Source organism: Triticum dicoccoides, chromosome 7B (genome assembly GCF_002162155.2).
Source record: "Triticum dicoccoides isolate Atlit2015 ecotype Zavitan chromosome 7B, WEW_v2.0, whole genome shotgun sequence".
NCBI classification, from domain to species: domain Eukaryota; kingdom Viridiplantae; phylum Streptophyta; class Magnoliopsida; order Poales; family Poaceae; genus Triticum; species Triticum dicoccoides.
Window position 1 is genome coordinate 224,950,868 of NC_041393.1, and position 13,328 is coordinate 224,964,195.

The following is a 13,328-nucleotide window of genomic DNA, read 5'->3' on the forward strand; positions in this document are numbered from 1 at the left end:
GGGTCGAGAATGGTCTGCTGCTCCGCCTGTAGATCCGCGTCCCCAACGTCCCCCACATCCTCTTCATGCTCCTCCTCAACCTTCTTCTCCTCCTTCAGATCCACCGCATCCGGAGGTAGCCTCGCGGCGATCCAGTCTTCACGCCTTGCCCGGATCTGCTCAAGGAGCTGCAGCCAGTGCTTCGACGTAAGATATGGGTAGCTCCTTACCCGGCGGCGTGGGGCATGGCTACTTGCGATGGCGGACGGCGAGTGGAAAGTAAGGGATGTTGAGTGGAAAGTGGCGGGGGCAGCGGACAGGAGGGGAAAATGTGGACGGGTATGGTTTCAGTGCCGACGGTCCGTGCTAGGCACTACGCGGCCCGTCAAGGCGACGCCACGCAGCGCTATTGGTCCGGCGGAGGAGACAAGCTTCGGACCACTGGGTTTCAGACTGTTTTTCTGTGGGACCCTAGCATCAGTTCAATGTGGCGGACTGTCCGAGCGCGCCCGGACGCCCCATATCCACCCCATATTTGAACTAGATTTTTTTAGAAGCATATATGAAGGGTTTCGGTTAATCCGGGCGTTTGAGGCCTATTTAAGAAGCCCGTCCCGGTCGCATTTTCGTGACCGGCCCTTCTGTCCGGGCGCACGGCTGTACTGTGCAGCTGATCCATTTCGAATCGGCCCGGCCCAAATAACACACGGATCAGCGTCAAGTCTCTGACCTTTCTGGGCTTTCATCCAAGCGCCAGCAGCTCCCCCCGCATCGCCCGCAGCTCCCAAACCCCAGGTCCTCCCAGCCGCCTCGACGCCGTCGCCGTCGCCGTCATGGCAGCCGCTCGTCCCGCTGCGCGCCGACCTCCAGCTGCTCGCGCGTGACCTGCGCCCTGACGCAGGCTGCTACCGCGCGACCCTGTTTCGTCTGAGCCTCCGACGTCGTCTTGGCCCCCTGGAATCTGCGACGTGTGCAAGCGTCAGCGGCACGCCGTGGAGCAGAGCCCCCTCCGGCCCTCCCCCGGTTGGTCCTGAAGCTGGCGCGATTCCCGTTGCTTCGTTTTCGCCATGAACAACCACCTCCGTGCCGCATTAAGCGCAGCCCGGCTCCGGTGGGCTCCCGGTGCCCTCGACAAACCCTCCAGAGTGCCGCCGTGCTGTGCTGCCAGTTGGCGGCATGTCCAAGGATCATTCCCGGCTTCGGATCGGGTTGCTCCTGATCATGGGGTTCAGCGGCGGCCCTATTCAGCTGCTCCCATCCACAGCGAGGGGGAAACCTTGGTGGATGAGGAGGAGGACGAGGTGGATCGGAAGATCAGGCAAATGGAGAGGAGGCGGGAGGTCCGCGCCGCGCAGAAGACGTTCATGGAGTACCTCCATGTCACGCGCGGCATGTGCTTCAGCGACGCCGAGCATATAAGCAAGCGCTCGCCTGTCTACCTGAGCAAGCTGCTGGAGGAGGTGAAGGACGCCCTGAAGGAGCCCCCGGAGGGGGGAACCGAGCTGGTCTTCAGGTCCAAGGTGAAGAAGAGGGACATGAAGGACGAAAGGGTCAGCAAGGCCCTGGTGCGGTTATTTCAATTCAATCCTGTCAACGAGTTTGAGCCCTTTTTGGAGAGCATCGGCCTCAGACCGAGCGAGTGCAGTGCGTTCTTGCCTCGGGATCTCATGTTTCTTACGGACGATGAGATGTTGCTCGGCAACTTCCGCCTGCTTTGCAATTACGGCATTGCGCGCAGGAAGATAGGGAGGATATACCGGGATGCTATGGAGGTCTTTAGTTTTGGCCATGGTGTGCTTGCATCTAAGCTGAAGGCCCTTGAGGAACTTGGGTTCAGTAGGACCAGTGTGATCAAGCTCGTAATTGCTACTCCTGTTGTATTGGTTCGTGACCCGAATGTGGAATTGAAGATCCTGGAGTGGCTAGACGACATTGGAATCCAGCGGGACTGGATTAGTCAATTCTTATCTGCTAAGAAGTCGTATGATTGGAGAAAGATGGTCCGAGTTCCTCAGTTCTTCATTAACTTGGGATTTACTAAGGAAGGTGTTGGTAAATTGGTCAGGCAAAATCCAGATTTCTTGTTGGATGGTTCAGGAAAGATGCTATTTACAGCGGTTCTCATGATGCTAAAAGCGGGATGTGGAAAAAAGGAGCTGTATGATCTTTTTATGGACTTCCCAAATGTGTCGGTCGAGGATTTCACAAGTAACCTACGGAGGGGAATGCTGTTCTTAGCTGAGATTGGCATAAGTGATAAGGATGTTAACAAGTTTGTTCTTTCTCATGGATTAATCCTTGGTTCTGCCCCATTGAAGATGCCAAACAGCATTGTTACAAATCTCAATGTGGGAAAGAGGCGCCTGCGCAAGATTATACTGGAGGACCCGAAACTGTTGATGAGTTACACATTAGGGTCAAAAGTCAGCCAGCTACCAAAAATTGACCCCTTTGAAGCATCATTCAGTGAGAGAATAAAATTCTTGAAAAGCATAGGATTTGTTGAAGGCTCTGAAGATATGAAGAAGGCACTCAAAACCTTCCGTGGTAAAGGTGACGAACTACAAGATCGGTACGAGTTCTTAGTGAACAATACTGGGTTGGACCCAAAAGATGTAGTAAACATGATCAAGCTGGCTCCACAGGTTCTGAACCAGAGGATTGATGTGCTCGAGTCAAAGATATCCTTCCTTGTAAATGGTTCAGGGTATACTGTGAGTGATCTGGTTGCTTTCCCTGCTTACCTGTCATTTACCGTAGAAAGAAGCAAAGTCAGGATTCTCACGTACAAGTGGCTGCTAGAAAGGGGGGTGGTTAGGCCCCGGCCGGCTCTAAGCACGATCCTTGCTTGCTCAGACAAATGTTTCATGAGCTATTTTGTGAAGAAGCATCCCATGGGTTCTGAAGTTTGGGAAAACTACAAGAGGGAAGTAACTAAGGACAAAAACATGCCTTGTAGTTGAGATCATTAGCACCCTTGCCTTTGATGAATTAACTTTTTTCACTGTCTACATTTGCTCACGTAATGCTATTCTTTGATAATTAGTGGCACATCAGCTGTCCTCTTTCTGGATGGTGTTTCTTCTCTGCTGCAGGAACTGACTTAGCTTGTGCTGGGTGATTGTTCCAGGAAGAAGATTCAGTAAACTATTGGACCATGTTTTTGAAAGTTTCTACATATTAGAGTTTGATCAACTTCAGAAAAGAAAAAAAGCAGTAGTTGGTCCCCGTCCAATGGTAGTGCTGATCTATTTCACTTTTCCTGCCTACGGGGGAAATATTATAGATGCTTCAGTATGATATGGGCTAAATCTCAAAAACCTTTCTGTCAAGTATTACTTCCGTCCCAAATTAGCTGTCTTAGATTTGTCTAGATACGGATGTATCTAACACTAAGACAACTAATTCGGGATGGAGAGAGTATTTGATACTTTCAGCTTGTTATATCTTTGGAAATGGCCAGTGTCCTTGGTAGGTGCTAGTGGCAAGGGAAGAAAAAGATTTGCTGCTTTTAGTTTGTTTCGGATTTGCCGTCAACACATTTTTGTATAGAGAGATGCTGTTAATACAATTTTGGTGCTAGGCATCGCAGCAGTGATCATGTATACCTCATTTTCATCACATGTACCCTATGACACTGAAAGATGATGAATGAATTTCTATTTTTGTGTAGTTTTGTTTTTCTTGTAGAATTCACAGTGGTCATATTTTTGGATAGATTTTCACGGTCGCACCATGTTGTACAACGTGTCTTTCTTTTCTGTGCTAAAGAAATACTCCCTTTGTTCCAAAATATAGGGTGTGTAACTTTACAGAAGTCAAACTGCTCTTTGTTTGACCTAGTTTATAGAAGAAAGTAGGTATAACTATAATGCCTAATATCCCCTCAAAAAAAACTATAATTCCTAATACGTATCGCTAGATTCATCATGCGATATATATATATATATATATATATATATATATATATATATATATATATATATATATATATTGTTTATTTGGTATTGAAGATGTTGACATGGTTTTCTATAATCTTTACACCTTATGTTTGGAATGGAGAGAATAATGCATGTCCGCAATGGGCGGTACCATTCATTCTGTTGAGCATAGCTTCAAAGGCTTGGCATCTGAGCAGCCAGCAGCGAATTGAAACTGCTCTATCTTGTGTAGTCAAGGTCAATCGCTGTGGAGGTGGGTGGATAGGAATAGGATTGCTCACTCACTGCCACTTGGAATTGGAAATGTCACTGTAGTTTCCTCCTCCGTGGACCACGCCGCTCATGATAATGCCCCGACAAGGGCACGCCGGGATGGATTGCATTGCAGTCCGACCCGTTTGGGTCGGCCCGGCGGACACAAACGTCTGGCGCTGTGTTTGAATCGGCGCGAGCGCCCAATGCTAGCCCGACCCATTTTGTTGGCGCGTCAAAAAAAAGTTTAAAAGCTTTTTAAAAATAAATACATGCATTTAATTAAACATAAAGCCGGCCACGAAGGCCGGCGAAAGTCCACATTACATTAATTAGCATAAAAATACTAAAAACTAGACGCGCTGCCCTAGGCGTCTTCGTCGATGGCGGAGTCTGCGTCGGTGCCGGTGAGGTCGATCAGCAACGGCGCAGGGCCGGCCCAGGGGAACGTCGTGTTCCAGAGGGCGGCGATGTCGGGATGCGCCGCCGCTGCCTGGGCCTGCTGCGCCTCCTCTTCGGCTTTGCGCTCGACCATCTCCAGGCGCTCGCCCTCCCGGTGCTCCTCGGCCAGCCGAACGCGGCGCCATTGGTCAAGGTAGGCCGCCTCTTGCTTCGCCGTCGCCCCGAGCCAGATCGGCGGAGCGCTGACCCACTCGCGCACTACTCCGGTCCAGGAGTAGCGCTCGAGGTAGGCCGGTTCCTCCGGCTCGGCTTTGGGCGGGGACGGCGGGGTCACCGGCGGCACGACGCAGTCGCCCGCCGCGGAGAGGGCCATGGCCTCCGCCATGGCAGCCTGGAAAGCCGCCTCATCCGCCTCCCTCCACCGCGCCTCCTCCTTGCTCTCCTTAATGGCCGCCTAGTAGGCGGCCTCGGCCTCCTGGTCCTCGTCGCGGACGACGAGCGGGGGCGGCTGCAGGCTGCGGTCGACGCCGCGGACACCGCGTCGTCTCGCCTCCTCGTGCTCGAAGGCGAACCATCGAGCCCAGTTGGGCGAGTCGACGGCGTACTGCGGTTCGGCGCGCTGCTCCGGCGTCAGCAACGCCCGCCGGCGCTGCACCTCCTCCGCATGGCCCTCGCCGACCGCGGCGCCGCCGGCACTGGGATCCTCTCCGGATCCAAATGCCAGTCATGCGGCAGCGTCGGGGTACGGCAGAGGCACGCGATGCTGCCAGTGCCACTCGGCCGGGTGCACCGGCACATTGATGCGCTGCCTTTGCCGGGGAGTGCGCGGCGGTGCGGGGGGATGGCGGGCGGGGGCCTTGCCCCATCGGCTGCTGCCAATACCGGAGAAGAAGCCCATTCGGCGGTGGCTAGGGTTGTCGCCGGCGTGGGGGCAGGGGTGGCCAGATGGGGACGGGGGCGAGTGGCAGTGGATGAGGACGGCCCCGCCGCACGCCCGGCTTAAAAAAGGGCGACCTCCGTCGCTAACGCGTGGGTCCAAGGTGGACGATCGTCATAAATAATGTTGACCGTCGTAGTTGGACGGCCGCCAGGTGGAGACGCGGCGGACGGCGAGGAGGCGCGCGAGGCGTCCGCGCCGACGCATTCCAGGCGCAAATTTGGGCCGCAAATGCGTCGGCGCAGACGTGATTTGGGTTTGGGTCGGCGCGTTGGGCCGCCACTTTTGTCCGCGCCGACCCAAACAAACGCGAGCGGACGAAATGGGTCGCCCCATTGGAATTGCTCTTAGAACCTGACTGAGGATGACCAATCAGGCACAGTATGTTCAGCACATGCGTCTAACAGGAAAGAAAAACTGAAGCAATGGAACTATTCCTTCCATTTATTCCCCCTTGACCAGTTAATCTTACAAAATTCTTCCATCAAAAAATACATCCTTCTAACGCTGACCGACGTAAACTACTGCCTCGTCGTCGCGGCGACACCTAGATTGATCGGAGTTCCTTAGGTACGTACGTACAGTTCCTTAATTAGTTACATGATGATGGACTCGAATGGAATGATCCAATGGAACCTATATGTACATATGGAGCAGCGCAGGAGCACCGGTGAACAAGATGGCCGACGAACCTCGCTTGCTGTTATCACCAGGCAAGGCAAGCCATCGACTGCTGTGCTAGAGAGGGGCTGGGCAGGAACAGACGGCCTGTGGGTATGCCGCCTTACATGGATGGCTACATCTCGCTGAGCAAGTTGCTGATCTTGCGGAGCTCGGTCAGAGCCGCAGTCGCCGTCACCTGTCCTTTGCCGCCCAGGATGTTGTTCGAGAAGTTCTCCATCGGCCCGGGCTGGCTGCGATCTTGCTGAAACGCTGACTCAATCACCTATAATTACATCGCAACCATTGTTAGTGACGAATAGATAGGCATGATCCATTGTTAGTGATGCATTCATAGATAGGCATGATCCAAGTTACACCATACATGTTTGGCAAATAAAGATACAGAACAATAGTGTTTTATCAGGCAATTTTTTCTTTTGGCACATATGGACTGCAACATACTCCCTCTGTATCAAAATGGAAGACGTTTTTTGACACTATGACAGTGTCAAAAAATGTCTTATATTTTGAGACGGAGGGAGTATTTCACTAATGACTTCAGAACGCAAGCCAAGCAATTCTACCAAGTGGTAAGACACAAACATTTGATGTAGAAAATTATTCAAATACTTTTATCAGGACAGAGACTACCAAAAAGTATCACACAGGGCAATAAATGATGTTGCATATGATTTACCTGGATATTCTCGAGCATGCTTTGTCCAAGATTCTTAAATGTGCCCATCACCTTCTTATCACCAGCAGCCAACTTTGTGTTACCACACGGGTTATTCGAATTCCCTTCGGAGCAGGATGCGTCAACAGCATCTTTACCATCTGATTTCTCACCGCTACCCTTCTCGATGTTGCCTTCACCTGAGGGTCTCCCTAGCTTCAACAGCCACTGAAATTTACTGATAAATGGCTTCCTTTCATTAGAAACCACAGTTTTTTCAGAGGATCCATCTGGATCTGCAGTTTTATTAGAAGTTTCTGCTTCTGAATCTTGAACACTACTGCCGTCATGATTACAGCTGGATGACTCATCTTGCAGTATTTCATCCCTGTCATTGTCACCACCATACGAAATTGAAATGACACTACTTCTCTCAGAATCGTTATCTTGAATGTTCTCATGCTCATTACCAGCAACGGCTGCATAGAACACTGGAGAGTTCTCACCGCTAGAAGAACAAGCTTCTGTTGCACATTGTGTCCTTTGTGTTGCGCTCTCATCAGCTGGCACAGCCAGCGGATTTTCTAGCGGGCTGAGTTTAGCCGGGCATGGTGGGCTTACAGTTACACTTTCAGCAGCTGCTCTTGGTTGCAAAGGCTCTGCGGAACTCACTGGAGGCTCCTTGTGAGTTGAGACGATAGGGAATTCATCTTCTTGAATTTTCCCTGCAATTTCATGAGACCTCCCCACACTTTCTGACAAAGTATTCAGAAGGCATCGCCTTGCTGAATTCCGAGCATCACTTTTCACACTGATTGCTTTCACTGGAGAAGGATCTGACTCTGTCCTAGACAAACCAAGCTTCTGCCTCAAGGATTTCTTTATTTCTCTGCTGAAAGAATGACCCTTCTCAGTCTCCTTGGGAGATGTCCCATCGGTGTGCAAATTTCTCCACTGCTTTTCCCAGTAACTCTCGGATAAAGGATGCAATGGAGTTCTTGGAGGAGTTGAAATAGAGAGAATACTGTTAACTCTGTCATACTCGCCGATATCCCTATTTAATAGGACAGATGGGGATGAAGTGTTCGCATCAATGGCAGTAGACTGCAGGGACTGGGCTTTCTCAATTAGCTTCTGCACATCAACATTCGTCGGGTAATTCAATAATCTCTGGAGACAAGAGACATCAGTCTCGGTAGCCAACAGAGACGATCTAACATGAAGAAGCATAGAGACTGCCATAGCTGCAATGAATGCCCCTCTATCTGAACACAAGATCCGAAAGCTATATTCCTCATCACTATTTAGCAGCATACTATTGGAACAGGCGAAGACTTTGTCCCATACTACTAAGAGATCACTGAGGCCGAATTCTCGTCCAAACAAAACCCTCAGCCAACGAAGTGCAAACCACTGAGGTTCCACTTTCAGCTCAATGAAATGGTTATGAAGAGATGGCTCAACAATGGAAAGCAAATGATATAATGCTGAGGAGGCTTCAATAGCAGGTGGTAGACTTGAGCTAGATCCAACACTGGATGGAGAGTAAAATTCTGCCATGCGAACCACTCCGCCACCCCCATCCATCAAACCATCAAAAATGGCATAGGCATCATGCTCCATGAATCTTTCAGATAATACAATGCCTAGTTCACCTTCAGCTCCATATGCATCACTAAGTAAAATTATTTCTTTTGTATCTGAGTCAAGCTCATCAAGACTGTTAGCTCTGGAAGCACTTTCAGAATCATTTTCATTGTCAGTTCCTGAATGCCACTTTGGGTCCTTTCTAGGTTTATAACTAAAAACCATATCAGTATCTGGAAAAGGTACTCCAACAAAATCATCATTGAAGCAGTCTTCATGGAGTTTTCGTATTTGCGATAGTTTATCAATGTCGACCTGAAGAACATACACAAGTGGAGCCAATAGCTCATGCATTCCTGTGACAAGATGAGCCATATGTCATGCCATATTCAGCAATTAAACAAGAAAATATAAATGAAAAGATATACTGAAGTGGCCATGCTACTTAGTCAAATACTTAATGTAAAGATACTTTGGTGCTACCCGGCATTGCTATTAAGAGATCTCAGAGCTAATTAATATGCTTTAACAATGCCATCTTAAGATATTATACTCTTGTTTATAAAATGGTAACTTTTACCAACTTAGTCTCGTGCAGAGGTTAACAGCCCTAGATGATTTTAGACCCATGAAGTTCTCAGTTGAAAGGAGAAAGCCAACCAGATTCCTTGCAACAACTTGAGAACTTTGTTTCTTCTACATGCGAAAGGAGTTTCTTACCTTGGCGGTAACCATACTGTGGATGCTGAAGACACCACATTAACAGTATCCTACGCAGCATGGCCTGGCAAGTAGGTGTTTGGAAGTAACTACCATCTTCGGGATACAAGCGAGACAAATCTTGGTCCACAGTCTTCTCCAACTCTGCCCCTCTGAAAAACCGACCCCAGCTACTCTCTGCAGAAACAAGTTAAATAAAAATATCAAGATGGAAACTTGGAATCAGAGCTGCCGCACAAAGTATCAAGCAACACTTGGAAGCTTTTGTTGCATATCATCATAGAAAAAGTATACATTTTTGTGTGAGCAAGCTATTCACACTCTGAATAATAGGTTTCATCCCCCCTCTTAGGCACTAGCATAGCTACTACACCAGTAAGGCCTTGTACAATGGGAGGTGCTTAGAAAGGTGCTTAGAAAAATAAACCGAGTTTTTCTGAGGCACCGGTGCCTATTTCTATAGGAGAGACGCTTAGTTAAGCGTCTACCCTGTACAAATAAGCACCGGTGCTTAAGGAAAGCCTGATTTATTCCTCTAAGCACCTACCCTAAGCACCTCCCATTGTACAAGGCCTAATTGTACCAGTAGAAAAGAGCCCTAATAAATAATTATGAACAATAATAAATTAATAAAAAAGAGTACACATTTATATCTTAATGTGTTAAATAACACTTGTCAAGTATCACTCATCGTTTAATAAATGAAGTGCATCACAACCCACGGAAATTCAGGAAAAGACTTTGCAGTACAAATCTGTGATGGTAAGTGATCACGCAAGTGTTTGTAGTAGATAACAAGTCACCCATGTTCAAAGATATCATCCTTGTAATTTGTTTACCATGTTATCTTCGCAGTTCACAAGATCATGTTTAGGATCAAATACCTGGGTTCTGAGAGAGCGGGTTGTCCACGATGAGGTTAGGTGATCTAGCCTCCTCCTTTGGAAGATGAGGGTCTACCAGAACACGGCGCCTCAAACTAACATACCTACAACAAACATGAATCAAATCAAACATGTCATTCTTAGGTACAAAGAAACAGCAAGGAGCAAAATCCATTTGCCCCAATCACTTATAGATCAGTAACAGCAACAATCTCTCTCGCCGAAATTTCATCTCATGAAACAAATATGGCACATGGCCATGTGCAGATAACACCAACAGAGTCAGAAATCTAGCAATCGACGAGCTATGTTCATATGACCACAACCAAATCAGGTGCATTAGCAGCCGGTGATTGCATTAATTTACTAACAAACACAACCATCTGGACGAAATCAACACCTGACCGCGCAAGAATCAAATGAAAGCCATAACAAGAACGAGCCAGCTAAGCAGGAAAAACAGAGCAGAGCAGATTCCTGCCGCAAGAAGACAAAACACCAGCAAACACCCGGGAACAAGGATGGCGGGCTCACCTCCGCCGCGAATCGGCGGCAGCGCGGCGGAGCTCCTCGACGGAGGCCTCCGGCGACGCCGGCAGGATGCCGAGATCGACCCGCCACCGGACGCTGCGTAGACTCGAGAACCGCTGCCGCCTCTCCTCCTCCGCCATGGCCGGGCCCCTTCAGTCGCAGGCGAATTGGACTCCCTCGAATTAACAACAACCCACAACGGAAGCCAACAAACGTGGCCAAAACGCTATATATAGCTTTGTTTATCTGTAGCAAAGTGGAAACCAAGAAAAGGAGGATCTTTCCGGGGACGAGGATTAGGTTTTCGGAGGATTTTGGGGGATGGAGAGGTTAGGGGGAGGTGAATTCTCCTCTCCTCTTCTGTATCCGCGGGAATGGCGTTCCTGCTTGAGCTGGGGGAGGGGGCTGATTTGGCCGGGACGGTGGATGCTTGGAGGAGAGGGAGAGGGGGTGGGGTGGGTTAGGCCGGAGGAGGAGAAGGGAAGGTCTCCCTCTTATTATTTTCTCGTTTATAATAATTTTTTAATTTATTTCTTTTAATAGGAAAGAGAATCTATAGAAGAGGTTGAGGATTTTGTTCTCTATTGGCAGTAGAGCAGTTGGCAAGGGAGAGGTGATGGATGATGATGATGACTAGGAGAGTGGTGATTGGCAAGGTGGCTAGGCTTATTGGCATTTTTCTTGTTCTTCAATGAAGTTCTCATAAACTACATTTATGTGTTTTCAAAGGAAATATCGGTGTTTGGATGTTTGTGAGTGTGTCGAACCGTGAAGGGGGCATGTATGGATGAGAGGAAGGAGCAAAGATGAAGTTGTCGCTACCATTGGTTTGTGGTCTATTCTGATGGAATGGTTAAATAATGAAAGATAACGCCTTATGGACAGTACAACTGATTGTAGCATTGCACGCTATTCCTATCCCTTTACTCGTCGTTGCGTTTCATCGACGCACCCTTGTTCAGCCGTTTAGGTTTACGGTTGGGCATGATTCGACATGTATCAATTAGTCCGTCGGATGTTAATAATGGTGGAAAGTGGCGATTGCGGCCATTCATGGTTTGAGGACACCCGTTAAAAAGTGATAGTGAGATGGTAATCCTAAGTTTGTTACAGCAATGGTTGGTCGAAGGGTTGATAACTGGTGATACAGTGAAGCACCACGTGTAGTGTAGCTGGGAGAACGAGGTTGGTGCCACGACAAGAGTGTAAGGATGGTGCAATAGAAGACGTGCGAATGCACAAAAGAGACATTTTGTTCATCGAGGATAGGCGTTCGTGGAAGCACGTATTATACCATGTCAAGTGCATTAGTTGTGCCTCCGCAGTGCCACCGTGCACCATACAGGGTAATATACACTTCATCGTCATCTTAAGCTCTTTCACAAATCTATAAGGAACTTAGCAATTCCTATCGATACGAAAACCATGTAATTTTAACATGGTGTATGCAAATAGAAGAGGGGTCGAACATCATGTAGCTCCGTTTATTTTATTTTTTCATGAATACGCAAAGCTTGCGTATCTTTTCTATATAGAAGGAAACAGAATGAGTACATGAGAGAGTACATCACATGGCACAAACACAAACATGAGAAGGCGTGGCATGGTACCCAAAGTAGAGAAAAGGGATGCTCAACCCGAACAGCGGAAGAAACCACAGCTAAAACCACCAAGCCTAGAACTAGAGGGGTTGACTAAACCGGCATATGACGTCGAACATCTCCAAAGCCCACACGGGGGACGCCGCGGGCAAGCAAGATAGTGCCTTCAAGAAGGGGAGCGACGCCAAGACGCCGCCGCTATCCGATCCGAAGAATCAGACCAAGGGTTTCCCCCGATGCTCGAAGAGGGGCGGATAAAGGCCATGGCAATGCCTCCAAGAAGGTAAATGACACCCGCGAGTGCCGCCATTGCCAGCGGCGGCCAGCCGAGCAGGGATTTCGCACTGGCCTGAGTCCGAGCAATCCCATTGCCGCCAGATCAGGGCCCGGAGATGAGGAGGTCAGTCCGCTGGACGAGAAAACTGCCTCATAGGGGGGTGGGGCTGCGCCTGTTGCCGGAGAGCGACACCAGCAACCACCTAAAAACACAAACTTTGGGGTTGGCACGGCGTGGAGATGGACGGGGTTAAGCGGCGGGTAGGAAGAGCCGACACGAAGGATGTGATGGCAACTGACGCCACCAGGAAACCCGGAACCGGAAGGGGACGCGGATCCGAAGGCAGGAGAGGACGCAACACTGAAACACCGGGGGCGAAGCCACACCGGCAAGGAACGCCGGCAAGTCGTGGGCGCTGGAGAACGCAGCTCCATGGCCGCCGGGACCGGAGCGACAAATGGTCCACCGCGAGGCCTCAACCACCCACCAAGGAAACCACCATGACCGCACGAGTAAGCCAACACTGCAATTCGGAGGACGCGATGTCGTAGACGAGGAGCCGCCTGCAACGAGGCAGGACCGAGCCACGACCAGCCCGACGGACTCCAACCAAGGGCCTCGAGCACACACAGTAGCAGCAGCAAAGAGGGAACTGCGCCAATGGGGGGCAGGAAGTGGCCGGGGGGAGCAGGCCAAGGCAACGTCACCGAACCGGTAGAGGAGCACGCAGCAGCCGGAGGGGGAGCGGCCCCGCGACGCGGCGGGACGGATCTGGTGAAGGACGCGCCACCGAGGGTGGGGGGATGGTGGCGGTGCCAGCAGGTGGTGGCCGAAACCAGATCTCGGTGAGGAGGTGGGGAGGTTGCAGCCGCGGGGGT

General features: G+C 49.8%; 2 protein-coding genes across 2 annotated transcripts; one reads left to right on the forward strand and one right to left on the reverse strand.

Annotated features, from left to right (window-relative positions):
• Positions 1–741: 741 nt before the first annotated feature.
• LOC119340377 (transcription termination factor MTEF18, mitochondrial-like) lies at positions 742–3,610 on the forward strand. Its single transcript, XM_037612291.1, has one exon. It carries the CDS (start codon positions 1,047–1,049, stop codon positions 2,940–2,942), a length of 1,896 nt encoding a protein of 631 aa, XP_037468188.1. The 5' UTR covers positions 742–1,046; the 3' UTR covers positions 2,943–3,610.
• A 2,319-nt stretch (positions 3,611–5,929) lies between these two features.
• On the reverse strand, positions 5,930–11,050 carry LOC119336861. Its single transcript, XM_037608942.1, has 5 exons — positions 10,576–11,050; positions 10,042–10,145; positions 9,158–9,334; positions 6,872–8,793; positions 5,930–6,457 (listed from the first exon to the last, which is right to left on the reverse strand). Exons 1-5 carry the CDS (start codon positions 10,710–10,712, stop codon positions 6,308–6,310), a joined length of 2,490 nt encoding a protein of 829 aa, XP_037464839.1. The 5' UTR covers positions 10,713–11,050; the 3' UTR covers positions 5,930–6,307.
• Positions 11,051–13,328: the final 2,278 nt, after the last annotated feature.